This window comes from Patagioenas fasciata, chromosome 1, assembly GCF_037038585.1.
Source record: "Patagioenas fasciata isolate bPatFas1 chromosome 1, bPatFas1.hap1, whole genome shotgun sequence".
Classification (NCBI taxonomy): Eukaryota; Metazoa; Chordata; class Aves; order Columbiformes; family Columbidae; genus Patagioenas; species Patagioenas fasciata.
The window spans coordinates 118482689-118503915 of NC_092520.1; the positions used below are offsets into that span (position 1 = coordinate 118482689).

At 47.5% G+C, this 21227-nt stretch overlaps 1 protein-coding gene across 3 annotated transcripts; it reads right to left on the minus strand.

Annotated features, from left to right (window-relative positions):
• Nucleotides 1-208: 208 nt before the first annotated feature.
• Nucleotides 209-18285, minus strand: SHOX (SHOX homeobox). Of its 3 annotated transcripts, XM_071813406.1 has the most exons (6): nucleotides 17823-18285; nucleotides 16400-16766; nucleotides 12960-13168; nucleotides 8603-8660; nucleotides 8424-8512; nucleotides 212-7001 (listed from the first exon to the last, which is right to left on the minus strand). In XM_071813406.1, the coding sequence occupies exons 2-6, from the start codon at nucleotides 16671-16673 to the stop codon at nucleotides 6756-6758; spliced, it is 876 nt and encodes a 291-aa protein (XP_071669507.1). In that variant the 5' UTR covers nucleotides 16674-16766; nucleotides 17823-18285; the 3' UTR covers nucleotides 212-6755. The 3 variants fall into 3 exon arrangements, with proteins under 3 accessions (XP_071669505.1, XP_071669507.1, XP_065710248.1); XM_071813404.1 differs by lacking the exons at nucleotides 16400-16766; nucleotides 17823-18285 and adding an exon at nucleotides 13776-14889 and having other exon boundaries at nucleotides 209-7001; XM_065854176.2 differs by lacking the exon at nucleotides 17823-18285 and having other exon boundaries at nucleotides 16400-17046.
• Between the last annotated feature and the right edge of the window lie 2942 nt (nucleotides 18286-21227).

Here is a 21227-nt window from a genome sequence, read left to right on the forward strand (position 1 = left end):
ACTAAGCTATAATTTGCTTAGCGAAACTAAGACAGACGCTAATGAGATATCTGTAAGTAGGACTACACACAAAGATGCATTGTGTTTAATCCTTGCAAGAAGGAAATGAGTACGGTGCTTAATAAAAGAAAAAGCATTAAATACCAAAGAAAAACTTACATTTTACCAGGGGGAAACACCTTATAATTGATAGTCCTTTTGGTAATAGTATCCATTAACACATGATTACAAATATTTATAAGTTTATTCATATCTCACTTTTACAAGATGTACATTCATATCATGTGATTCAACATAATACACTTTGAAACTGGAACTCAACATGTCTGGTGAATTCATGTAGGAGCATGCTGGCATAACCGAAATCTAGAAAAAAAAAAAAAAAGTTATTTGCTTGTTTGCTTTTCTCTTTCACATTAACAAAGGGGTACAAACTTTTAAGACGAGTTGGTTTTGGAGATTTTTTTTCATTTTAGCAATCCCTGAAATGTCTGTAAACTTAGACACACTGTGTGTACATAACCAAAACAATGCAATGGTACTGTAAATCGTACTGGCTGCTCATAGTTTCGCAAAAGCAACAGGTTGAAAAAATATAAAAATAAATGCAAAGCATTGTCAAATTTACACTCAACATAATTAAAATAATACACATTTAGAAATTTTCAAACAAAAAAATAAATAAAACATCCACATACATTAATACAAAGAAACAGAGATATTTGCCTGTCTGATGTAATTAATACATGCCATAAGCCTAGATTCATGAAAGTATTGCCTTTCAATAAATATCTTCAGCTTCAAAATCTGATATTTTCTACATTCTTTGACTGATTTTAGTTAAATATCAATTTTCAATGTAAGGTGTCTGAACTGCATCAAGTTTCAATTATTTATTGGAAATCAGCAAGTTTCTAGGCTGATTTACTAAAATTAGGCACCAACTTTTAGCATAAAATCTGCCTAACAGACAAACAAAATTTGAGGGATATCTGTTATCATACCCCTTTTGAAGAATGCCTCAAACACCAAAACCTATGGCCTTCCACTGACCTGGCTAGAAAGGCCAACCAGCAAAAATATAACCAATATAACATGAGCCACTGGGTTACATTGACAAGACCCAAGTTGCACCTTTTAAAAATGTGGCTTAGAGATGCCATCTTACAAAAAGCATGAGTCATATAGCAGAAAGCTCTATTTTTCTCTAGAGAGAGGAGATCACACCCTATAGCACACAGTATTTCTTTTTAGTTTGTTTCCAAGCAATACCAGGACTTCTCCAGGCCTACCACATATTACTGCAACCAGTAGAGATTTTCAAGAGACCAAATGAGAAGCTCTTGCCATGTTAGCCACAGCTGTTTGGAAACTTGTTAGCCATGGGAATTCTGTCACATCAGGAAAACAACGTAATGGGGTCAGTAGGCTGCTTACAGATGAGGAGTGGGGGTCACCTTGACCATCTTTTTTAACCAGGAACACAAAAATTTTCCAACTATATTGGTTGTGCGCACTTTATAGAATTGAATACAATTAGCAATTACAAGGACACCACCTGGATCATTAGGTATTAGATATTATAAAAATAAACACGTTTCTAAGAAAGATGCATAATCTATATTTCCTATACTGTGAAAATTTTCCTCAAACTGAAGGGTGAAAAAGCCTGCCATCTCCAAAATAATAATGTCTCCAAAACCTAACATTTTCTGTTTAAAAATAAAATTTAAAAAAAATTTGCCTAGCACATTTGAAAGAGCAGAAAATATGTGTACTTTTCACCACCACAAAAAAAAAAAAAAAAAAGTTATAGCCTGGGTTTGCCTTAGGGATCTGGATTACATGTCTATTGTATTTGAGTCAACAGTCCAAATATGTCAATGTTATGTCTATTCAAAATCATATCTTATTATTATTTTATAGGCAAACATAGGACTAAAAGATATAGCAGATAAAGCATGCAAAGAATTGACATCAGCACACTTGTCTGTCTGAAAAATTTATGGTAGGGGAAATTGAAAATCAGGGTTTTCTAACAATTTGTGCATGCTGTTAGTAACTCAGGTTTTTGCTTCTAGTCTTAGGGCTGCTGCAACTCGGCCCCACTGAGTCGTAAACCAAGTTCCCGTAGACATACAGGGCCAGAGGATTGGGCAGTAACTTCATGTTCTGTGGAAATAACTCACGGACACATTGTCACTCTGAGCCACATTGAATGTTCCCTTTAAGACTTTTGCTGAAGTCAGGTAAGGAGTTTAAATTTCTTGGAGCAGGGCCTCCACTACTTGCAGTTTTGAAAGTGTCTAACACCACAAAGTTCATGGCAGATTATGATCTGGAATGATGCTGCTACATTACAAAAGCAAAAGTGACAATACTCAGTGTTGACAGTGAGTGATGGAACCTGGCCCTTGATTTATATGCCTTAATTTCTACAAAAAATGGGGATAGCAATTCTTACCTATTTCATAATGGGTGAGGGTTAAACAATAAACATTTATACAGTGCTTTGCAAATAAACATTATATAAGTGCTAAGTATTATGATATTAACCAAAATGTCACTACATCTATATGACCCTACTAAGCAAAAAAACTTCCGGTATATTTTTTTTCACATATTTCCAACTCAATAAAAATGAACCATGGAGTCAGCTTACTATTTTGATAGAAATGGATGAAGTACTTGAGCTAATTTGACAGTTCCAAAAAAGGTGGAGACCAATTTTTGTATTATAAAGGGGCCCATGTAATGCATAAAGCCTTTTTAATAGATTCGCTTATAAACAGCACTATTTGTTTGGCATTCATTCAAGTTTCTTTTCAAATATCAGACTAAACTCTTGAGGAAGGTTCTTTAGCAATCCACATACCCTAGATAAAGGCCTTCTGCAAGGGAACTCTGCCCAGTGGCTGCTGTTCTTGGAAATCTCACACTTCTCAAATCAAAGATTACATCAGGTGGACACTAAATGAGGCTTGGCATGCCTGAGAATCTAAACCAATGACAATACTTTTAAATTTAAGTACGTCACTGTCTTATCTTCAAACTCCAACCTCCTCAAGGAAAATAATTAAAGAAAGGGGGAAAAAAAAGACGCATTAACAGAGATGGAGTAGAGGCTATGGTCCAGATTTTCAGCTTGTATGGGTCACTGGAGCTCCACATGGTGAACAGAGTCACAGTGACTTACGCTTGGTGAAAGTACAGTCCAGTACATGGTAGCCTGTGTAGGACTTCTCATTTCTTCCCATCAATGTAAGTACGACAAGAAGAGGAGGCCACCTGCATGCATCATCCGAAAAAGGGCAAAGCTTTTATACCACCACTGATGCAACCAGCCCATTCAAGAAATAAGCAAAGCAGACCCAGTTTTGGCTCCAGCGCTTGCACGTTGTGGCTTTTCATTTCCTGTCATGCTAAACAAAATACAGAGCAGCATGAAGCACCGTGGTAGATTCATAGCAACACCCTGCCCTTTCCCCCAGGCCGATCTATGGTACATCCTTCAAAACAAGTTAAGCTGATAAATCTTGCCATGTTCTGCCCTTCTGTGGTAGAAGGCAAGACTGTCCTTGAAACATCCATTGAAAGCAATCAGAAAAAAACTGTAAGAATTTTTGATTCTGAAAGATGTAAGCTACACTAGCAGCCTTGTTTCATGTTAGCAGGGAACTGTATTCATGTTACCACTGGGGTTTTTTTGAATACAAGATGGAAGCTACATGTAACAACCTTTCTGAGATAATTCTATAAGTACTTCTGCTGTGCAAAGGTAGAAAAGTTATTCCTGCCAGTCTGAGGCAGATACATACTGCACATGTATCCTGTAACACGGCAAGTTCGGTAGCACTACACAGTCTCACTTAGAAGATGTCTGAGAAAATTCAGATCCCAAACCTACAGCTATGACAGAGCTCGTTCTATGGAATTGTTTGTGGGTGAAAAACACTCCTTTGTGAAAGTCCAGCACAGGACTGAAAAAGTCACTCAAGCATCTCTTAAACTCTAAAAAAGAGAACTCGAAAGCGTAGTAATAAGGTCACAGATACAGATAACAAGCAGTCCCCATTCAATCGTAAGGTCTATGCCTTTGGTCTTCAACACTGTGCATCAAATTCTCCTTCCATGGCTGTTGGTCTCCCTGTATAACAGGTTACTTGTTATAACCTAAAGCATATCTGTAGCAATGTTTGTTATTTTTTGGATCTGCATGTTAGAAGTGCTGGAACCACACCAAATATTTCTTATTTTAACCAGAAATTCATAGATCCTCAGGAATAACATTATACTTTCTAAATAATGTTTTGTTTCCATAAGAATTGCTAATTGCCTGAGACTTTTGTCATATTTCTCAGCAACAAGTAACACTATCTTAATATTTTGGCCATGCTTTAAAAAGGTACTGGGCTTTCACAGAGAGGTAGAAAAAGCAGGTAACATTTATCAGCTCCAGTAAATCCAAAATATAACTACTACTCATGTAATAAATAGAAGGGGTATGGTACAACTTTTACATTCTAGAAATTTTCCTTGCTAGAAAATATCAAAACTTGAAGGAGAAACAAAAAAGACAAGTGTCTAAAATTTATCTACAGCATGATTTTTTGTCTTGCAGCAATATTTGGATTTATAAATATCAGCAAAAGCCAAAACTAGTAATAGATTGCTAAACGAGACATAAAAAGCAGGCTTAATAATGGTACTGTTGAGAGGATAACCTTACATCAACACAGGCCTTGGTAACAAAGGCAACAAATAGCTATCTTGTTAGATGTAGACAAGACCAATATTTGTATCTTCCTCACTCTTCCCCACCCAAAACCAAGGAAAATAAAAGCCTAATTAGAAGTGAATAGCATAAAAAGTAAAAAGGGGGGGTGTCAATAAACCCAGATACTTTGGTAATATAATTTAAAGGATTTCCCTACTCCCCATCCTTTCTGGATTTACACTATCAATAGTTACTTTGCTTAAGCATTAGCGTAATACTTGGTGTCTAAATCACAGGCAAAAATTAAACTGGCCAAATATTGAACTTGTCCACCTCTACAAAACACTTCTGTGGGTGGAGGGGGGCGATGTTTGTTTTCTGGTTGGATTTTTTATTTGCTTGTTGTTTTTGTTTTGTTTTTACTTAAAATGAAAGTGTCATATAGACTTTTCAGCTTACTTCTCAGAAATATGGCACATTAACTTGACTAGAAACCGTGGCATCTGCCTTTCCCCATATGTGATACATATAATTTTATCCATTCATAAAAGACTCAGACTGTCATTTTGGCAAGGAGCTGCAATGTACCAGTCTAAGCATAAAGGACTTAAGTTATGGTTCTTGCAGAATTGGTTATTAACAGAATAAGTACGGCTATCTTTCTTTTATTCTATAATATTTACAGTATTGCACTTTACTGCACTTAATTGCATTTCACTAAAATTAATGCTGCATCAATATTATGCCTTAAAACCATATGTCCATCTTTGTTGTATAAGTCATTCTTTCTACATCCAGTAAAACAGCAAGATTTTAATTCAAAGATCCAGACATTTGAAAAAAAAATATAGAAAAGTCGACCTGTTTATATGGCACAATGCATCTTATTCAGTTCAGGTGATTCTGGCAAAACAGGCGCATTTCTTATTGTTCCCATCTTTCAAGTTATCACTAATGATTAGTAAATTCTAGTCTCTCTCTTTTTCTCCTTTCAAAGGACATAGCTATTTGAGACGCACATTTTTTGTTATTGCTGCTTTTTTTCTTTTTTTTTTTTTAAGGAAAGAAAAAAAACTGCCTTGCCTCAGATCTGAAATTCCACATTTAAATTCAAACCAGTTCTGCAGCAGCTCCTCAGTGATGGAAGAGATTCATGGCAGTGAAATAATACTGTTGGCAACAAAGAAATGTCATCTTTAATGGAGACCAGCCCCAAGGATTTATTATTTATTATTATTACTATTTGTTTTGTTTAGTTTCGTTCTAATATATTTCTGATCTTCAAAACGTGTTTTAGCTAGACACATGCACAAGGTAGCAAAACTGACAGCAGCAGATGACGTTATGCTGGAGCGATCACTTTTGCCAGGGTCAAAAATCCAAAGCGTCCCCAATGTTCACAGATTAACATAATTTAGAGATCGTTTCCTTTTTTTTTTTTTTTTCTTTTTCTCCTTTGTATGTGTGTGTGTGTGTTGGGTTGATTTGGGTTTTTTTTAACTCTCCTTGTTCCCTCCTCCCACCTACTTTATCCTCCGCGGAGTCTCTGACTCGTGGGTGTGGGGTTGCTGCGTGTGTGTGTGTCCGTGTGCTCGAGGCGGGAACCGGGCGCCCTCGCCCCGCGGCGGGCGGAGAGTCCCCCACCATGTCACACGGCACCAACGGGCACCAACGGCCGCCAACGGCCTCCAACGATCGCCGGGGCCTCCCTCTTCGCCCGGCTCCCCCGGCCGCCGAAGTCTCTGGGGGCAAGAAGTCGAGGAAAAGCGGCGGGAGGAGGCTGCCGCCGAGCGTTCGCAGACCTTGGGAGAGGGGAAAGAAACAAAAAACAAAGCAAAACAAAAAATGACCCCAAACAAAATTAAAAAAAAAAAAAGATAAAAAATAACAAAAACGAGAGAAGGCGGCAGGGCTGCTAGCCTGCGGCCGGGGAGGAGGAGGAGCCGGGGGTCAGAGTGGCGGTCCGTGCGGGTCACACACACGCCCGCCGCGGGCACCCGGGGCGGGGTGGGGTAGGGGGGATCTCGGCTGAAGCGTGTCAGAGCCCCAGGGCCTCGGCGTGCTTGCGGGCCTTCAGCCGCAGATCGGCGATGCTGGAGTTCTTGCTGTTGCTCTTGGCGGCGGCAGCCACCACGGCGGCAGCGGAGGCGGACTCGGCCAGGGAGGCGATGGGCAGCCCGAAGGGCGGCGGCGGGAACATCAAGTAGGGAGCGTGGGCCGCCAGGTGCGGGTGCAGGTGCGGGTGCGCGTGGGCCACGCCCTCCAGCTGCAGCTGCGCCTGGACCTGGGTCAGCGGTGGCAGAGACACGGCGTCAGCCCCACGGACACGGAACCGCCCCGCACCCACCCACCCATCCATCCATCCATCCATCCCCGCCTCGACCCTTCCCGGGAGCCCGGCAGCTGAAAGAGCAACTTGTTAGCGGAGCCCACGGCAGCCAAGGGCGGGGCAGGCGCGCAGCGTAGCAAATCTCCGCGCCACGCTTACCCAGAGGCACAGAGACATTCTTAACCCCCCACCTCATATTTAAAAAAAAAAAAAAAAAAGCCAAATGCACGGGCGCCAATAAGCACTAAATGGCTACTTTTTTATATATTTTTTTTCCAGGGATGTTTATTTATACGTTGCTAAAAACTCTTTGGCCGCGGGTCCCTCATATACTGGGTTGGTGTTTGCTTTTGGAGCTTTCTAGACCTACACAAACACCTTGGGTTGACTGAGAGATTTCAGCTCCGGGTAGGTTCGGGGAGGGGTGGGGTAGTTTATTTATGTATTTAATTATTTTGGTCCAAATATGTCTTTTTAAAAATCAATACAATTAATCTGTCAGCTCCACGTGTCTCTGAGATGGAGAAGGTGGTGTAAGGTCCCTTTAGGCTGGGAAAAATCGATTCCCCGATTAATTGACAAAAAAAAAAAAAAAAAAAAAAAAAAAGAAGGGGGAAGGGGAGAGTCAGGAACGGCGGTGAGAGGTGGCAGGAAGCGGGACGGAATTTCATCTCCCTCGTCCTGGTTTCCCCTAGCGCGTTACCCTGGGGTCTGTGCCTCGCTGGGTGAAGGACCCGACCCTGGAGCCTGCGCTCCGCCTCTACCTCGGTCCCTGCTGGCCGGCACGGCGGCAGCGCCTCGGGGAGATGCTTCCCCACCTCCTGGGCGGCCGCCTCCGTCGGAATAAGCCAGACGTCGACAGCCTGCCTGAGAAGTTGGGGGAGAACAAGAGGGCAAGGGTCCGCATAGTTCTTCCCCTTCGTAGTGGGTGGGAGACCCTCCCGCAGCGCTCTGCAGCGCCGGGCACAGTTCCGACGGGGACCGAAGCTCCCTGGCCGGCTCTGGGCCGGGACGCTTCGTCCACGCACTTATCCGGGCGACCACCGGCCCTGCCTGCAACCAGGAAGACGATGCGCCTCCGGGAGACCAGCCCCGGGGCCGTGTACCAGCCCGTCGCAACGGCAGCGGGGGGACCCGTAGCACCGGCGGCGACTCCCGGGGCCGCGGGACCCCCCGCTCAGCCCCCTTCCCGGCCCCGAGGGGCGCTGAGCTCCCGGCAGTCGGACGGGGGCTCCTTCACGAAGTTTTACAGCCTGTTTTTAATACGTGCCAACTTCTATATAAATGGCACTTGTAAAAGTGTCCGGCTTCCTCTCGTGCAAACGAACGGGGGTCGGAGCTTGCCGGGGAAAGGAAAATAAACCCGAAGCTAACTACCTGTTGGAAAGGCATCCTCAGGGCTCCCATATTCACATAGGGGGCCACTCTACAGGCGTCTAAATGGCTGGCGGTTCCCAGGATCACACCTGCGGGGACAGACAGGATTGGGTGAGCGGTGAAGGCGCCCCGGGGCTTCGCGGCCACTGCTTCCCGCCCGGCCCGCACCCCCTACCCACCTTTGTGCATCTGGTTTTCCTGCTTTCGGCACTTCGCTCTCCTGTTCTGGAACCAGACCTGTAAAAAGAAAACAAGAAAAATGGAGGTAGACTAAGCAGCTCCTAAGGGGGCACTGTCTCAGGGGTTAGGGATGAAGGGCGAGGGACTTCGCACAACTTCCTCGGGACCAGCTGAGGGGAAGAGCTCAACTCTGGGGGGAGTGGGCCCCTCTATATGCTGCGGTATGGCTTTTGGGGGGGGTCCTGCTTTTTGGTGTGGTTTCTCAGCGGGAGCTGAACCTGGGAGATCAGAAGCGCCCTGGCAGCCGGGGAGACGGCCTCTTCGCACCAGGTCTCCAAGGCCCCGTGTCTCACGGGCTGACAGTGGCGGTCCTTGTGCTACCCGTCTGGAGAGAGGGGTCGCTCCTACTCTCATTTCAAATACGCCCACACGCAGACCGGATGGGATCCTCGCTCCCTTTCCAGTCACACCTCAAACATGCCGGGAACAGCCGGCGTGGACCTGCTCAGACTCCGAGGTCTGGTCCTTAAGCGACAGGACCATCTGCCCCAAGGTGGGCTTGGAAACGATTAAAATCTCTGAGAAGATGCGAGATACTGAACTTGCACAAAAGGGGCTGAATCAGTCCTCTTTTCCCAAACGTGAAAAGAAAACAAAAACATGATTCGGTAGACTTCTGGACAGACAAGAGCAACATCTTTGCATGCTGGGATTCAAATAAGTGCTCTTGTACCTACTCGAGAAATGCCTGTAATCCAATAATCCTGCCACACTTCCAGCCGTTCTGACTCAAACAAGCGCAGAACTCGCAGTTGCTGCTGCTGCTCCTCCCCTGCCTCTTTTCCAGGGCCATTTCAGACCTTATTACTTTTCCCTTCCGACGTGCATGGTTAAGCAGCCGTCCCCAAAGGATCGGCAGAGGAACGGACCAAAATATTTTGCGGACCCTTATCCTAACACCAAAACCCACCGAATACGGACAAACATTGACTTTCAGAGCTGATAAAATCTTGTAGTTAAGTAAACACCTACAGCCTTTGATGTTCTTGCACTTGCCAAGAGATCATACGGTTAATTAATACTAACTGCACTTCCTACGTCAAATTTTCCCTTCAAGCCTTCTTCAATTGCCTTAATGATGGCCATTTACAACAGAGTAATTAGTGCAAAGAAAGGCTACCAAAGGCATTAATTACCTCGGGTACCTAAGTGATTTTCTTAAGCAGGAATCGGCCTTCCCTGAATTGGAGCACTATTTGTCCTGCCTAGGGTGGCCGGGGGAGAGCGCGCAGCGGGCGGGAGGCGGCGGGCGCTGCGGGTACGGACCGACCGACCGACGCTCCTCATCAGCCTCCGCTAGCGCTGCCCTCCCCAACCTAACCCGGCATCTGCCTCCGCAGCCCGGGCCGGCTCGTTGCCGCCTCGCTGCCCCGAAACACATAGCACAGCACAAGCCTCCTTTTTTTCCGTACGAGCTAGACGCAAAGATTAACAACACGCAACGCTTCTCCTTTTAACAGGACCGTTAGAGATTTATATTAAAAGAAAAGAAAAAAAAAAAAAAAAGCATGCAAAATATCATCGTGAGCAGCGACAATAATACATTTTCTTACGGTTGTAAATCCTTGCAGGAAATCTCCTTGTACGTGTTCCCCACTCCCGCCCCCCTCCACCCCAAAGGAGTATAAATTGTCAGGAGGAATTTAAGCAGCGTTTAAACAACTTCTCTTGCAAATCAGAACATCTTTCAAACAGAAATTATATTTAAATCTGGAAAACGAAGTGCCCTTTCCCTTTAGCTATGAAAAAATAAGGTTATGAGGAATAAAAGTGATGAATTAGCCACTGCGTTAAGCGATAATAAATCAGGCTTGGTGTGATTCACGATCAATTCCAATTAGTCTTGAATATGCTAAGTAAAGCACAGTACACTGTTTTAGACAGTTATTTCTTCATTAAGGATCACTCAGTGATTTCTTTCACAAATGCTCTAATCTGATTTCCTTTTGATTTCCATTAGAGACAGTGAATAATGACATTTAATTTAGCCCTGCACCATAAACCCAAAGATATTTGTTGTAATTGAATTACTGCCTGCTCCTCACTATGGTCTCATAACTTTCAATTATAACCCTGACAGCTGGGTGATATGAGTTTCCAGTACAACACTAAAAATAAAAGGTTAATAAGGACTAGCTACCATAGGAGCTTCAATTTATTTACAGCAAATTTCCACACTAAATTGAAACTATATCCTTTAACAGCAAGGGACAAGCGGTCCAGATAGGAATTAGAGAACAATTCTGAAAGTATTAAAAAAGCCCTTTCCATTTTCCCGCTTTCCCCTTCTTTTTTTCCCACTTCCATTTCTTGATGGATGTCAAGCTCTCTGCTTATTTCCTAATTAATTATCCATTTCTCCTCTTTCCCTCTTGATATGTTTTTTATTTCTAGCTTTATATTCATTCAAACCTCTTTTGTAAGATTATTAAATTCAATTTTTTATCTCGCTCATAATCTCTGCCTGAATCAGTTAGGTTTTTTTCTGGGTGTTCTGTTTTAAGATCTGTAAGCACTTGAAGCACCAATTTTCCTGTAAGTATGAACATCCTGTTAAGGTGCTGCTCAGTAATAAAGTACTTGAAAGAAAGAGTGCAGAATTCAATTACAAGTAATTTATTTTTATAGAAACAGTACATCAAGGCCTCGGAAAGATATTACAGAGCCCAAGAAAGAAGATCTGGGAAGATGACATAAGAGTTGATGTCCCCTTCAGCAAAAGTTTAATCTTTTCATTAATTTATATGGTGTGGTTAGATCAATCTTCCAGGAGAAAGTAGGCCAGCAGCACTCTGAACCCCTGCAATATCCCCTGCAAGACACCCTTTCTAAGGCATGTGCCCGGCACCATCCCTCATCCGGCTCGGTTTACACAGAGAGAGGCAAGAGCTGAGGGGAGAAAGGAGCCTTGAAACAAAAACAAAACAAAACAAAACAAACAAACAAATAAAAGGGGAAAAAAAAAAAAAAAGAAGAAGGAAAAATCCTTTTATTTCGGAAAACGCCTCCAGGAGCCCGTTGTTTAAAGCGAGATAGTCGTTTACTCAGCCAAAGTCTTGCTGAGTGGGTCCAGGAGCAGCGGGGTCCTGGCCGTTTGCTTTCCACCGTGGGTCAAGGTGGGAGGGAGAAGAAGACCCCTCTTTTTTCTTGTCTTCCCACTCAGATGGGAATAGGCACAGGACTGGGGATGTCCAATTATGCCCATGTAACCACACACGCACCTTTGTGTATCCACACGAACACTTATAAACAGATATACATATGCATGTGCATCTCTTATCTCCAGGGTATGACGGCATTTTGTTCAGTGGAGGGGTTCACTGGGTGACATTTTCTTCTTGGGTTTTGCTTTGAGTCTGTTAGCCCAAGCACAGAGTTATCACCTAATAAGAGATTTCCTTCAGGTTTCTCCTGCTCTAGGCCTGCTCAGAGAGCCACAGGTTGCTTCTATAAACTATTTCTATTTTTACATGACAGCTGTTTTGGGGATGCATGCCGAAGTGGCTTAAGGTGGTCAGGGGAGTTGGGTATTTTTCCCCTACATCAAACCGAAAACTGAATTTTAAAATAATCGATGTGGAGGCACCCGAACAGACGTCTCTGATGGCCCCAAAACTATAACAACCGGACTTATTTTCAAGGTTTCGAAGGCTAATTGGCATTTAGCTGTGTCTGAAACGTGATGGGAGGGACGCGGGGAGGGTCCACCAGATGGGGTGCCATGCATTCATACGCTTGCTGCGCGAATCAGAGGGGGCACCTTTCCCCCATCTCTGGCTAATCCTGTCCCTCAGCACCCAAACCGTCTAGCCTGATTCACGGCGATTGTTTTCTGGTTTGTTTTGTTTTGTTTTTTCAAACATAACGGTACCATAAAATAAATGGGGGGGGGGGGGGGCGGGTAGGAGGAGGAAGGTGAGGATTAAGTGAGAGTTAGTGTCACATTTGCAAGGAAAACTACAACAATTAAAAAAATAAAAATGGGAAGTTGCTCAGTTATTAAGAGACATGTCACCACTATCACCAACACCACCCCTCCATTCCCCCGCCCCACCCCCCCCAAAAAAAAAAAAAAAAAAAACAACAAAAAAAACACTTTCCCAGGAAATGCAAGGCATGGGCAGATATTCACAGAGCAGAATTATTATTTGGCAGCACAGGTACAGCGGAGTTGCAACAGCTTCCCCATCACACGTGTCGTCTCTGCCTTCACCTCCCCGCTTTGGATGAAACGGGGCACTGTGCTGGGATCCGCTGGCAGTTAGGACGTTTCCAGGAACAGAGCCTTTCTCTTACCTGAACCCTAGCTTCAGACAGTCCCAGCCTCTGGCTTAGCTCCTCCCTCATGAAGGCATCCGGATAGTGAGTCTCATCAAAAAGTCTTTCCAGCTCATTCAGCTGCTCTAGTGTGAAATTGGTTCTGCTTCTCCTTTGTTTGAGCTTGGTCTGTCCATCTTCATCTTCTGACTTCACATCATCCCTCTTCTCTTTGCACTCGTAGATCCCTGCCGGGAGGGGGAAGCGAAAACGATACTGAGCCTCCCATCATACCTCTCTGAAGTTTCTTTCCTCAGCACCCGGGGGTATTCCCACTCCCCCCTCTTAGTCGCCCCCTCATTTCATCCCCAAACTCAGCGTAACCTGCAAAGGCAACCGGCGGGCGGGAGGGGAGTCCCCAGACCGGTCCTGGCAGGCCAGAGGGGCGAGAGGGGCCGGGAGCTGGACCGGGAGGGTCCGGTCGGGTTGAGGGAGAGATCAACGCTGCCTTGCCTAGCTGATACCCCATCAGAAAAACCATATATATAAATATAATTTTCTCCCCAGCATGAGGAGGAAACCGTGCAGCCAGTTGGCACGGGCAGTTTGGGGACAGCGCTGGCAGGAAAACCATCGGCCCCCCGATATCTCCAGGCAGTAGAAAAAGGCAGACTAAGGGAGTTTCTCCGTCGCCGTTATGTCCCGAAGTAAAGAGGGTTATGCAAGAAGCTCCCCACCGCTGTCATGGCGAAGCCACGGCGGAAATATTTGCCTCGTGAAAGAAACTTTCCATGTCCCTGAGACTGATACCGTTCGTCCCTCTCCCCCTTATCACCCCTCGTCCCCGCAAAATACCTGCCAGCGTGCGAAATCCCCGGGGCAGCGGACCTGCACGACCCGGCACGGGGGGGAGCGGGCTCAAGGACCGTGGGTGCCTTGCAAGCCCTCTGAAAGAGCAAACACCCCCCCTCCTCATGGAGCCCCACAGGGCTCGGGACGATCTTGCGACCGGAGGCAACCGCTGTGCAGGTTTGTCCCGGTCAGAGGGGAGAAGGGATGAGGGGCAGCGGGGAAAACAGTCTCCCCTTTTGGTCTTGGAAGAAGAAAGGGGGATTTCGTGTTTTGGCTTTACAGCTTGCTTTCCTCCTTTTTGTTTTCTTCTCCACCCTGCCGCCCGCCGCCCCATCTTTAATGTAAGGCGACCTAAATCGTCGGCCCTCTTCTAAATCTCTGTAACGAAAGAGGAGAGGCGCTGAAGCAAGGGGCACCTCTGGAGGTTGAACCGGTTCCTCGGGATCCCCTGCCTGCCCGGGGCGCCCCACTGGGGTGAGCAACCAGCGGGGGCACCGGCGGAGTCCCGGGACAAACCCCCCGCAGCTGCGTCCTTTGTCCTGCTTCACCTAGGCTTTGTAGGGCTGGAGTTGGGGGAAGCCACATTTGCAGATGATCCGGAATTAAAACCCTTTCCCCTCATCAAATACACACGTAGTTCGTGTGTATATACATATATATGTATGTATATGCACACACAAATGTGCGCATGCACATATATGTTACCCTATATACTTAGGGGCATCCCAAAATGCAAATGACTAGCTGCAAATCGTAAGTTAATTGAACGTAATGAAAAGTCCTGAACTGCATCTGTGCTTAAGCCAAACGGGGACTGAAGCCGAACTGCTCGTTTTCACTTCCGAAATGAAAAACGTCCCTGGCCGTAATCCGGGTTCCCCGTCTCCGACTCCGGACTGGATATCGGCTGTATAAAACTTTGAGAAGGGTCTGGCCTCCAAAGGGGGGTGTTCGCTCGTTGGTTTTAATGGCACTTTGTTCGCATTTCTCCTGTAAGGAGAGCCCCTACGAAAAGACCCCAACAAATGCCCAGGGAAAATTAGGCGCGTTCAGAAGCTCTGTCTGCTTTCGGAGATCCGAGGCTACAGCATGTCCGTGACAGGTATAAAATATTAACTAGCATATCGGTGGGACTGAAATCACACGCTGGAATCAGTTGAAATTAGACTGAAACCTGGCATGAATTTAAACTGTCACAAGCATCTCAGCTCTTTCCAACTCCTCCCTTCCATCCCCACCCCCAGCCCCTCTCCATAGATTAGATTAGCTAAACATACAAACCAGAATTTCGATACACAGGGAAAAGGGGGAGTAGTAGAGATTTTTTCGTCCATTCGCTTTTTGTTTTTTTTTTGTTTGTTTGTTTGGTTTTTTAGATTTTTCTTTTCCTGGAGCATGCCCTGCTTTCATTTTTTAAAAACATCTCTTGACCAGAGACGGAAAATCAGTAGTACTGATCTTGTGCAGAAATATGTGTACCCGAATATGCGATTATACCCTGACCTTCTGTTTGGGGAGGGTGTGGAAGGGAGGAGGATATTAAATAAGCGTTTGGGCTGTAAATTAAATCGCCTTTCGCTCGATGTGATATTAAACAAGATCAAACGGTAGGAAACAGCTGAAAGACTGGTTGTTGTTCCCCAACCTATTAACCGTTTTTTATTACCCCAACCTAGCCAGTAGCTCCCCAGGCAGGTCCACCTGTCTAACTTGCCTAGAGACACTTTCTCAACTTTCTAATCCCTCCCGCCCTCTTTATTTTCTCCTTCCCCTGCGACCCTATGCGGGGGTTTTAGCTTGCTCGGCCTAAAAATAATTTTTAATTTGAATTTTCTTTCCGCTAAGAGATGAAATGGCGTTTTACCACCAAGCCGGCTGTCTCCGCAGCCCGGGAGGATGCGGAGCTACACTGGCCCAGGTGAGAAGGGCAGGCAGGGTACCGAGGGACCGGGCGGCAGGGCCCGCCGGTGCCTGTCTCGCAGGGATGCTCCGTCTCGCCCGGGCCCAGGGAGCTCCCCCACAGCCAGGCTCCTCTCCTCCTCCTCCTCCTCGCCGGTCGCAACCTCTGGCTAGGACAGGTTGACCGACACCAGACAAAATGTCCAGGGAAAGCCCTCTCCATATCCAGCTTTCTCCCAGAAGAAGCAGCAGCATCCTGACGGCCCGGAAGCAGGAAGAACAGGTCTTCTGAGGCATAAAAACTCCCCGGACAAGGTTTCCTCGTACAAAAGCACACAGATAGACAAAAATGTCTGACGTCCTGCGCTGCCTCGTTCCCCCGGGCGAGTGAACGCCTAACGTACCGGATCGATTTCGGATGTGAAAGGGGCCTGGCGGGGATAGGGGGTGGGAGGACCGAAGTTGTGACTTATTTTTCACGGCTATGTTAACGTTATGCATGCAGGCATATGTGTTTGTAAGCGTGTGTTTCCGCCGCTGCGGGAGAGAGGCAGCCGGAGGAGGGAGGCAAGATGCGGGCGGCGAGTCCGCTCACCCGGCCGGGACCGGGGCCGCGGCGGCCGGTTCGCCCCGCTGCGAAGCGCCAGGGGCGGCGGGGAAGGCCGGGGAGGGGGGCCGGGGCTGCCGGCGAGGGTCGCGGGGCGGAGAGCTCCCAGCTCCGATCTTACCTTCCGCCGTCCTGCCCGTACTGAACTCCTTGAGTTTGTCCTTGTCGCTCTCTACGTGGTCTTTGAAAAGATGCACCGGGCAATGGTTGCTGCTCTCGGTCATGTCCTGCAGGTTAGAGTCAGAGTTTCCAAGCTCCCTAGAGCGAGCCAACCCACTCTCCAAAACTTCCCTGTACGTGATCGTCTCCTTCTTGCTGCTGCTGCCACTGCCGCTGCTGCTCTCTTTGCTTTTCTGGTCAAAAGATTTGGATACAAAAGCCGTAAGTTCTTCCATGGCTGCCCGGTGGTCTTATCCACAGAGATCCACTTGTTTTCAGTCGAAGATGTGGCCGTCCTCCGCACGCTGTTTTTGCACGTAGAAGATGGGCTGTATAGGGTTAGATCACTCCTGCTGTTATTTATGCCTTTCAATTTGAGATCACACTATTTATACATGGCTACCTCAGCCCAACCCCCAGCTCTCCCTGTCTCCAGCAATTACTGACTGCTCCATAGTCGCAGGCGGACTCCTAGCAGCTATCTCCCCCACCTCAGTTCAGCAATTGGCTTTCTTTTCATTTCATCACTCTTTGGCATCTTTGCACCTTGATTTAGGGACGCAAGGAGGCAAAAGCGAAAAAGAGGGGGAGAGAGAGAGGGAGGGAGAGAGAGGAATAAAAGGGAGGGGGGGTGAAGAAGAAAACATGAAAATAGGTATCTGCATTCTGTAAAGGGGTTGCAGAAATGAAAGCCGAGGAAGACTTAATTGATTGTAAGGACATCCCGTGCGTGGCAACACTGTGAGTAAAAGCGGACCCACAGCTAATCAAATAACTGTGTTCCTGCAATTAAATGTATCGCTGTCAAGAGGAAAAGAAAATGGGTGTTCAATAAAAAGGTAATGAATAAAAAACCGGAGATGTGCATTTGTTGTAATCATTGGAAATGCTACCTGATTTGCTATTTAGCTAATTTCGCTTAATTAAATGGTCAAAATAATCAGCGAACCAAAAATGCTGTTTTGAAAGTGTTGCCTGTTCTGGCAGGTGGGTGGGTGCGTGGAGGGGGACGTGTGTTGCAGTTAAACAAGTTGCGAGGTGTCGCGGAGATCCGTGTCGGTGTGTTCGGAGGATTTGGAGGGGGTTGCTTGACTGGAAGGGGGTTTTCCATAGATAGGGGGGCTCTCCAGATGTGTGTAAACATTGCAGGTTCTGTTTTCTTGTTTACTGCTATTGTGTCATCTGAAGGTGCTGTCGGGAAAAATTATAACCTAAAATGTTTCTTTGAATGTAAAGCTGTCCTGTTGCGTGCAGCAGAGGGGTAATTTGTTAACACGAGGATTTGTACACGACTAACAGAGCATTAAATCGTCTTTTTTTTTTTTTTTTTTCTAACGAAACGTATCCTGTCGGATTTAAGATTGGACTGGCAACAACTCCCCCACCTTGTTCTTAGTAGGTTGCTGTTATTTTTGTTGTACTCCTGGAATAATTATTACTCTGTGCGCTTGAATAGCTGCCTGAAATCCATCTCCAGATAACAGCGCCGGGATTTCTAGCGTCTCTCCGCACCGTTTGATCCGCAAGCGGAGTCGACTTCGCAGCTATTTATTTCTGTCTCTTTTCCTCGGGCTGTAACGCGAAGGGTTCTTTGGTATTTGGAGGAATTTTGTCTTCTGGTCGTTTGGTTTTTTACGTCCTTCTCATTCCCTCGCCTCGAGTTTGACATAATCAGAGCCCATCATCATGCCAACCTCTGCTCTGAATCGCAATCAAAAGAGGCTCCTTGCTGGAGCAAGGGGCCATTGTTTCTTTTCCGGGGGAGCGTGGGACTGCTCTGAAAATTAGCAGAACATTAAAACACTAAAAATATGTTTAATTAATCCAAAGGTGCCCCCAGCACCAGAGTTAACACCTCCACAGGAGGAGGGGGAAAATAATAATCGAGGAAGCAATTAATAAAGGGCTTTAAAAAAAATCTATCTCCCCCTGTGCGAATTTAAAATGATTATCTATGGGACAAGGATTGATCATTTGATCTCGACACTGCGGATATCCCTGACATTTATTATATTGCTGTGTCTCGGTGGCATCCTTCCTCCAGAGTTCATTTAACAAGTAAGGGAGCCGAGGAAGCCTTACAACTTAACAAACAGGTCTTGTCATCGCGAACGCCAATCAAATCCGAGGCTCTAATGTATATCACACGGCACCACATAAATAATAAAGGCAAAGGATAGACGTGGAAGTAACGTGTGGCTAAGAAAAGATTACGGCACGACACGCTGCTTGTGCCTATCTCATGCAGTCTGTGTGTGGGTGGTGGATTGTCACACACGCTGGTTGACGCGGTGCGAGGCTGTTAAGGACACACGGACACGCGGGGACACAGGCACCCGTTCCCGCGGTGGAGAGGCTCGGCGGGGCTGAGCTGGAGCTGAGCCGCCGCCGGGGAAACTTTCCCCGGGGCTCGCTCGACATCGATCTCCTCCCCCGACCCCCTCCTCCCCGGTGCTCAGCCTCCCTCTGCCTCCTCCGCAACGAACAGCAAACAAGGATAAATATTTACTAACTCAGCTTTCCCAGCCCCGGTGTGGCACGGTGCTCTTAGGCTTCGCCGAGCTGCCGAAGTTTGCATCCCCCTCCGCCGGATCCCCCCCTTTCCTCCCCGTCGCCTGCGTCCCGCTCTCCTCTCCGCGGTTCCCCCGCCGCGCCCAGCCCCACGCCTTCAGCCCACGCGAACGTGAGGCCGCGCTTCTCCCGGGGACCCCCCGGGTGCCTCCTGCCACCGCCGGGGCTTCTGCCCCCAAGGACAGCGGCAAATCCTAGCATCCTAAAACAGAAGTAAAAAAAGCTCTATTGCCTCCCCACTGTCCCATCCCCATCCCGCCTCCGTCCCCTTCCCGCTTTCCAGCAGCGCGGGGTCTAGTTGTGGGAAAGCCGGTTCCCCTCTCGGCTCTCGCAGCCCACGGGGCGCAGCTCGGCCCGGACGCGCAAATTGCGCGGCAGTCCGCGACCGCCGCCACCCGCCACCCCCGACGGCAGCGGGGAAGGCCGCCGGGAGGGAGCCCTGCAGACGGGGGAACTTGCCTCAGACTCGCTCCGAAAGCGAAAAGCGAAACAAAGCACCGGAAAGGGAAAGGGAAAAAAAAAAAAAAGGGGGGGAAAGGAAAAAAAGAAAAAGCGGTGTAAATCGCAACCTTCCCCGGGGATCCGGCCACCGCCCCACGCCACGGGAGCAGGAGGCGGAGGGTGCGGGGGCGCGGGCAGCCCCGTGGGCGGGCACGTCCTCACTGCACGCTCCCCGCACCGCGAAGCTTTGCGCGAAATAACGGGCCCGTCCCGTCCCATCCCTATGGGACGGCGGGGAGCAGGGGGAGGCGGGGAGCGTACCTAGCCCCCCGCCCCCCAACCCCTGGCTGTGTGGACACCTAGGAAAGGGTGTTGCGGGTGTGGGCAAAGGTGTGGGTCATTTTTGACCTCGCTACAAATTTTAGCAGCGGGTGCATGTGGGAATTACACTTATTGCTGTTCCTGATAACGGGCTCGGGAGGAGGGATGGAGGGAGGCGGGGAGAGAAGGAGCTGCCTTCCAAACCTCATTCCCTTGCAGTCACCGAGCTCCTGGGACCCTGTCACAGAACTAAGAACTCACCAGCGCCGCTCAGAGCTGCCACCGGCTCAGCTCGGCACCCCGATTACTCCTTTGCCGCGGTGCAAGCCACCCCGCTCTCCCTGACCGCCCCTTACACTCCCTCCCAGGGCGGGGTATCAGCGGCGTGTTGAGGGTTCCTCTGGCAGCGCGTCCTCCTGAGTCATCTGCGGGGCACTGTACCCCCATATCCTGCTTCTCCCTCCTTGTCGCCCCGGGGCACCGGACAGGAGCCCTCCTCCCTGCTGGGAATCCTAACTGGGCAAAAGCGGGGTGGGGTGCCATTCATTCCACCCCGCTTTCTTTCCCATCTCCTCACTTGCCCCACTGCCGGCCCTTACGGGGCTGAGTCCCCTCCGGAGACTCGAGCTCGCCCCCGGGTCGCCGCCTCCTCCCCGTCTGCCGCTCCCCGCAGCCCACGAAGCCCCGAGGCCCCGGAGGGTTGCGCAGAGGCTGCCGACCGAGGGGAGCCGGGGGTCGGTGGTCCCGAGTGCTCAAAAATGGGCAGGAGTGTGAGGCTTAGGGTTAAGGCTTGCGAGCAGAGAATCTCGCCCTGCCGGGGAACAGCCCCGGGCCAGGTATGGCAGAAAAGCGTTTATTTAGCGTGGTGTCGATACATGTGCTGTTTTTTTCCTCAGCTTTCGAAGGGATCTCTTGACCACTGGGAGTTTTTCTCCGAGTTAAGCGAGAGGAATAATTATGAATGAGTTTAAGCGTTGCATTAGCTTTAAGCATTTCCAAGGCAAAGTATTGGATTTCATATTTATAAGAGGAATTTACATTTGTACATTGACTCATGGCATGACGTAGGGCGAAACTGATTTCCTCTCACCCGCCCTCGCCCCCCGCTTCAGCTTATTTTCGTCGAATTGGAGCAAATAAGCAAACAGAAAAAACATCGTTTTAATCCACACTTTAATAAGCGCTGACCTGAAGAGGAAGATTTTGTTGAGTAGATATCTGAGTCCTCTCTCCCCATCTCCATTCCTCCCTCCCTCTCTCCCTCCCTCTCTCTCTCGTGATTAATTCAGAGACTGTAATCATGGACATTGTACATCAAACCTTTCTGCTCACTCTACAGACTCCTGCAGATTTTTATTGGTTTACATGAAAGCGAGTAAACATATTTCAGAGGATGCCCTTTCAATCTGGCTCCATTTCCACAGCACATAATTCCAAGGACAATTTGTTTTAATAAT

Excerpts from the sequence above, each read along its gene's own strand:
- SHOX (XM_071813404.1), bottom strand. The coding sequence starts at position 14,106 with ATGGGGCGGCGGGCGGCAGGGTGGAGAAGAAAACAAAAAGGAGGAAAG. Across the intron at positions 13,169-13,775 it reads GGGATTTCGCACGCTGGCAG|GGATCTACGAGTGCAAAGAG; the intron begins GTATTTTGCGGG and ends CCCTCCCGGCAG. Across the intron at positions 7,002-8,423 it reads TGAGGATGCCTTTCCAACAG|GTCCAGGCGCAGCTGCAGCT; the intron begins GTAGTTAGCTTC and ends CCGCTGACCCAG.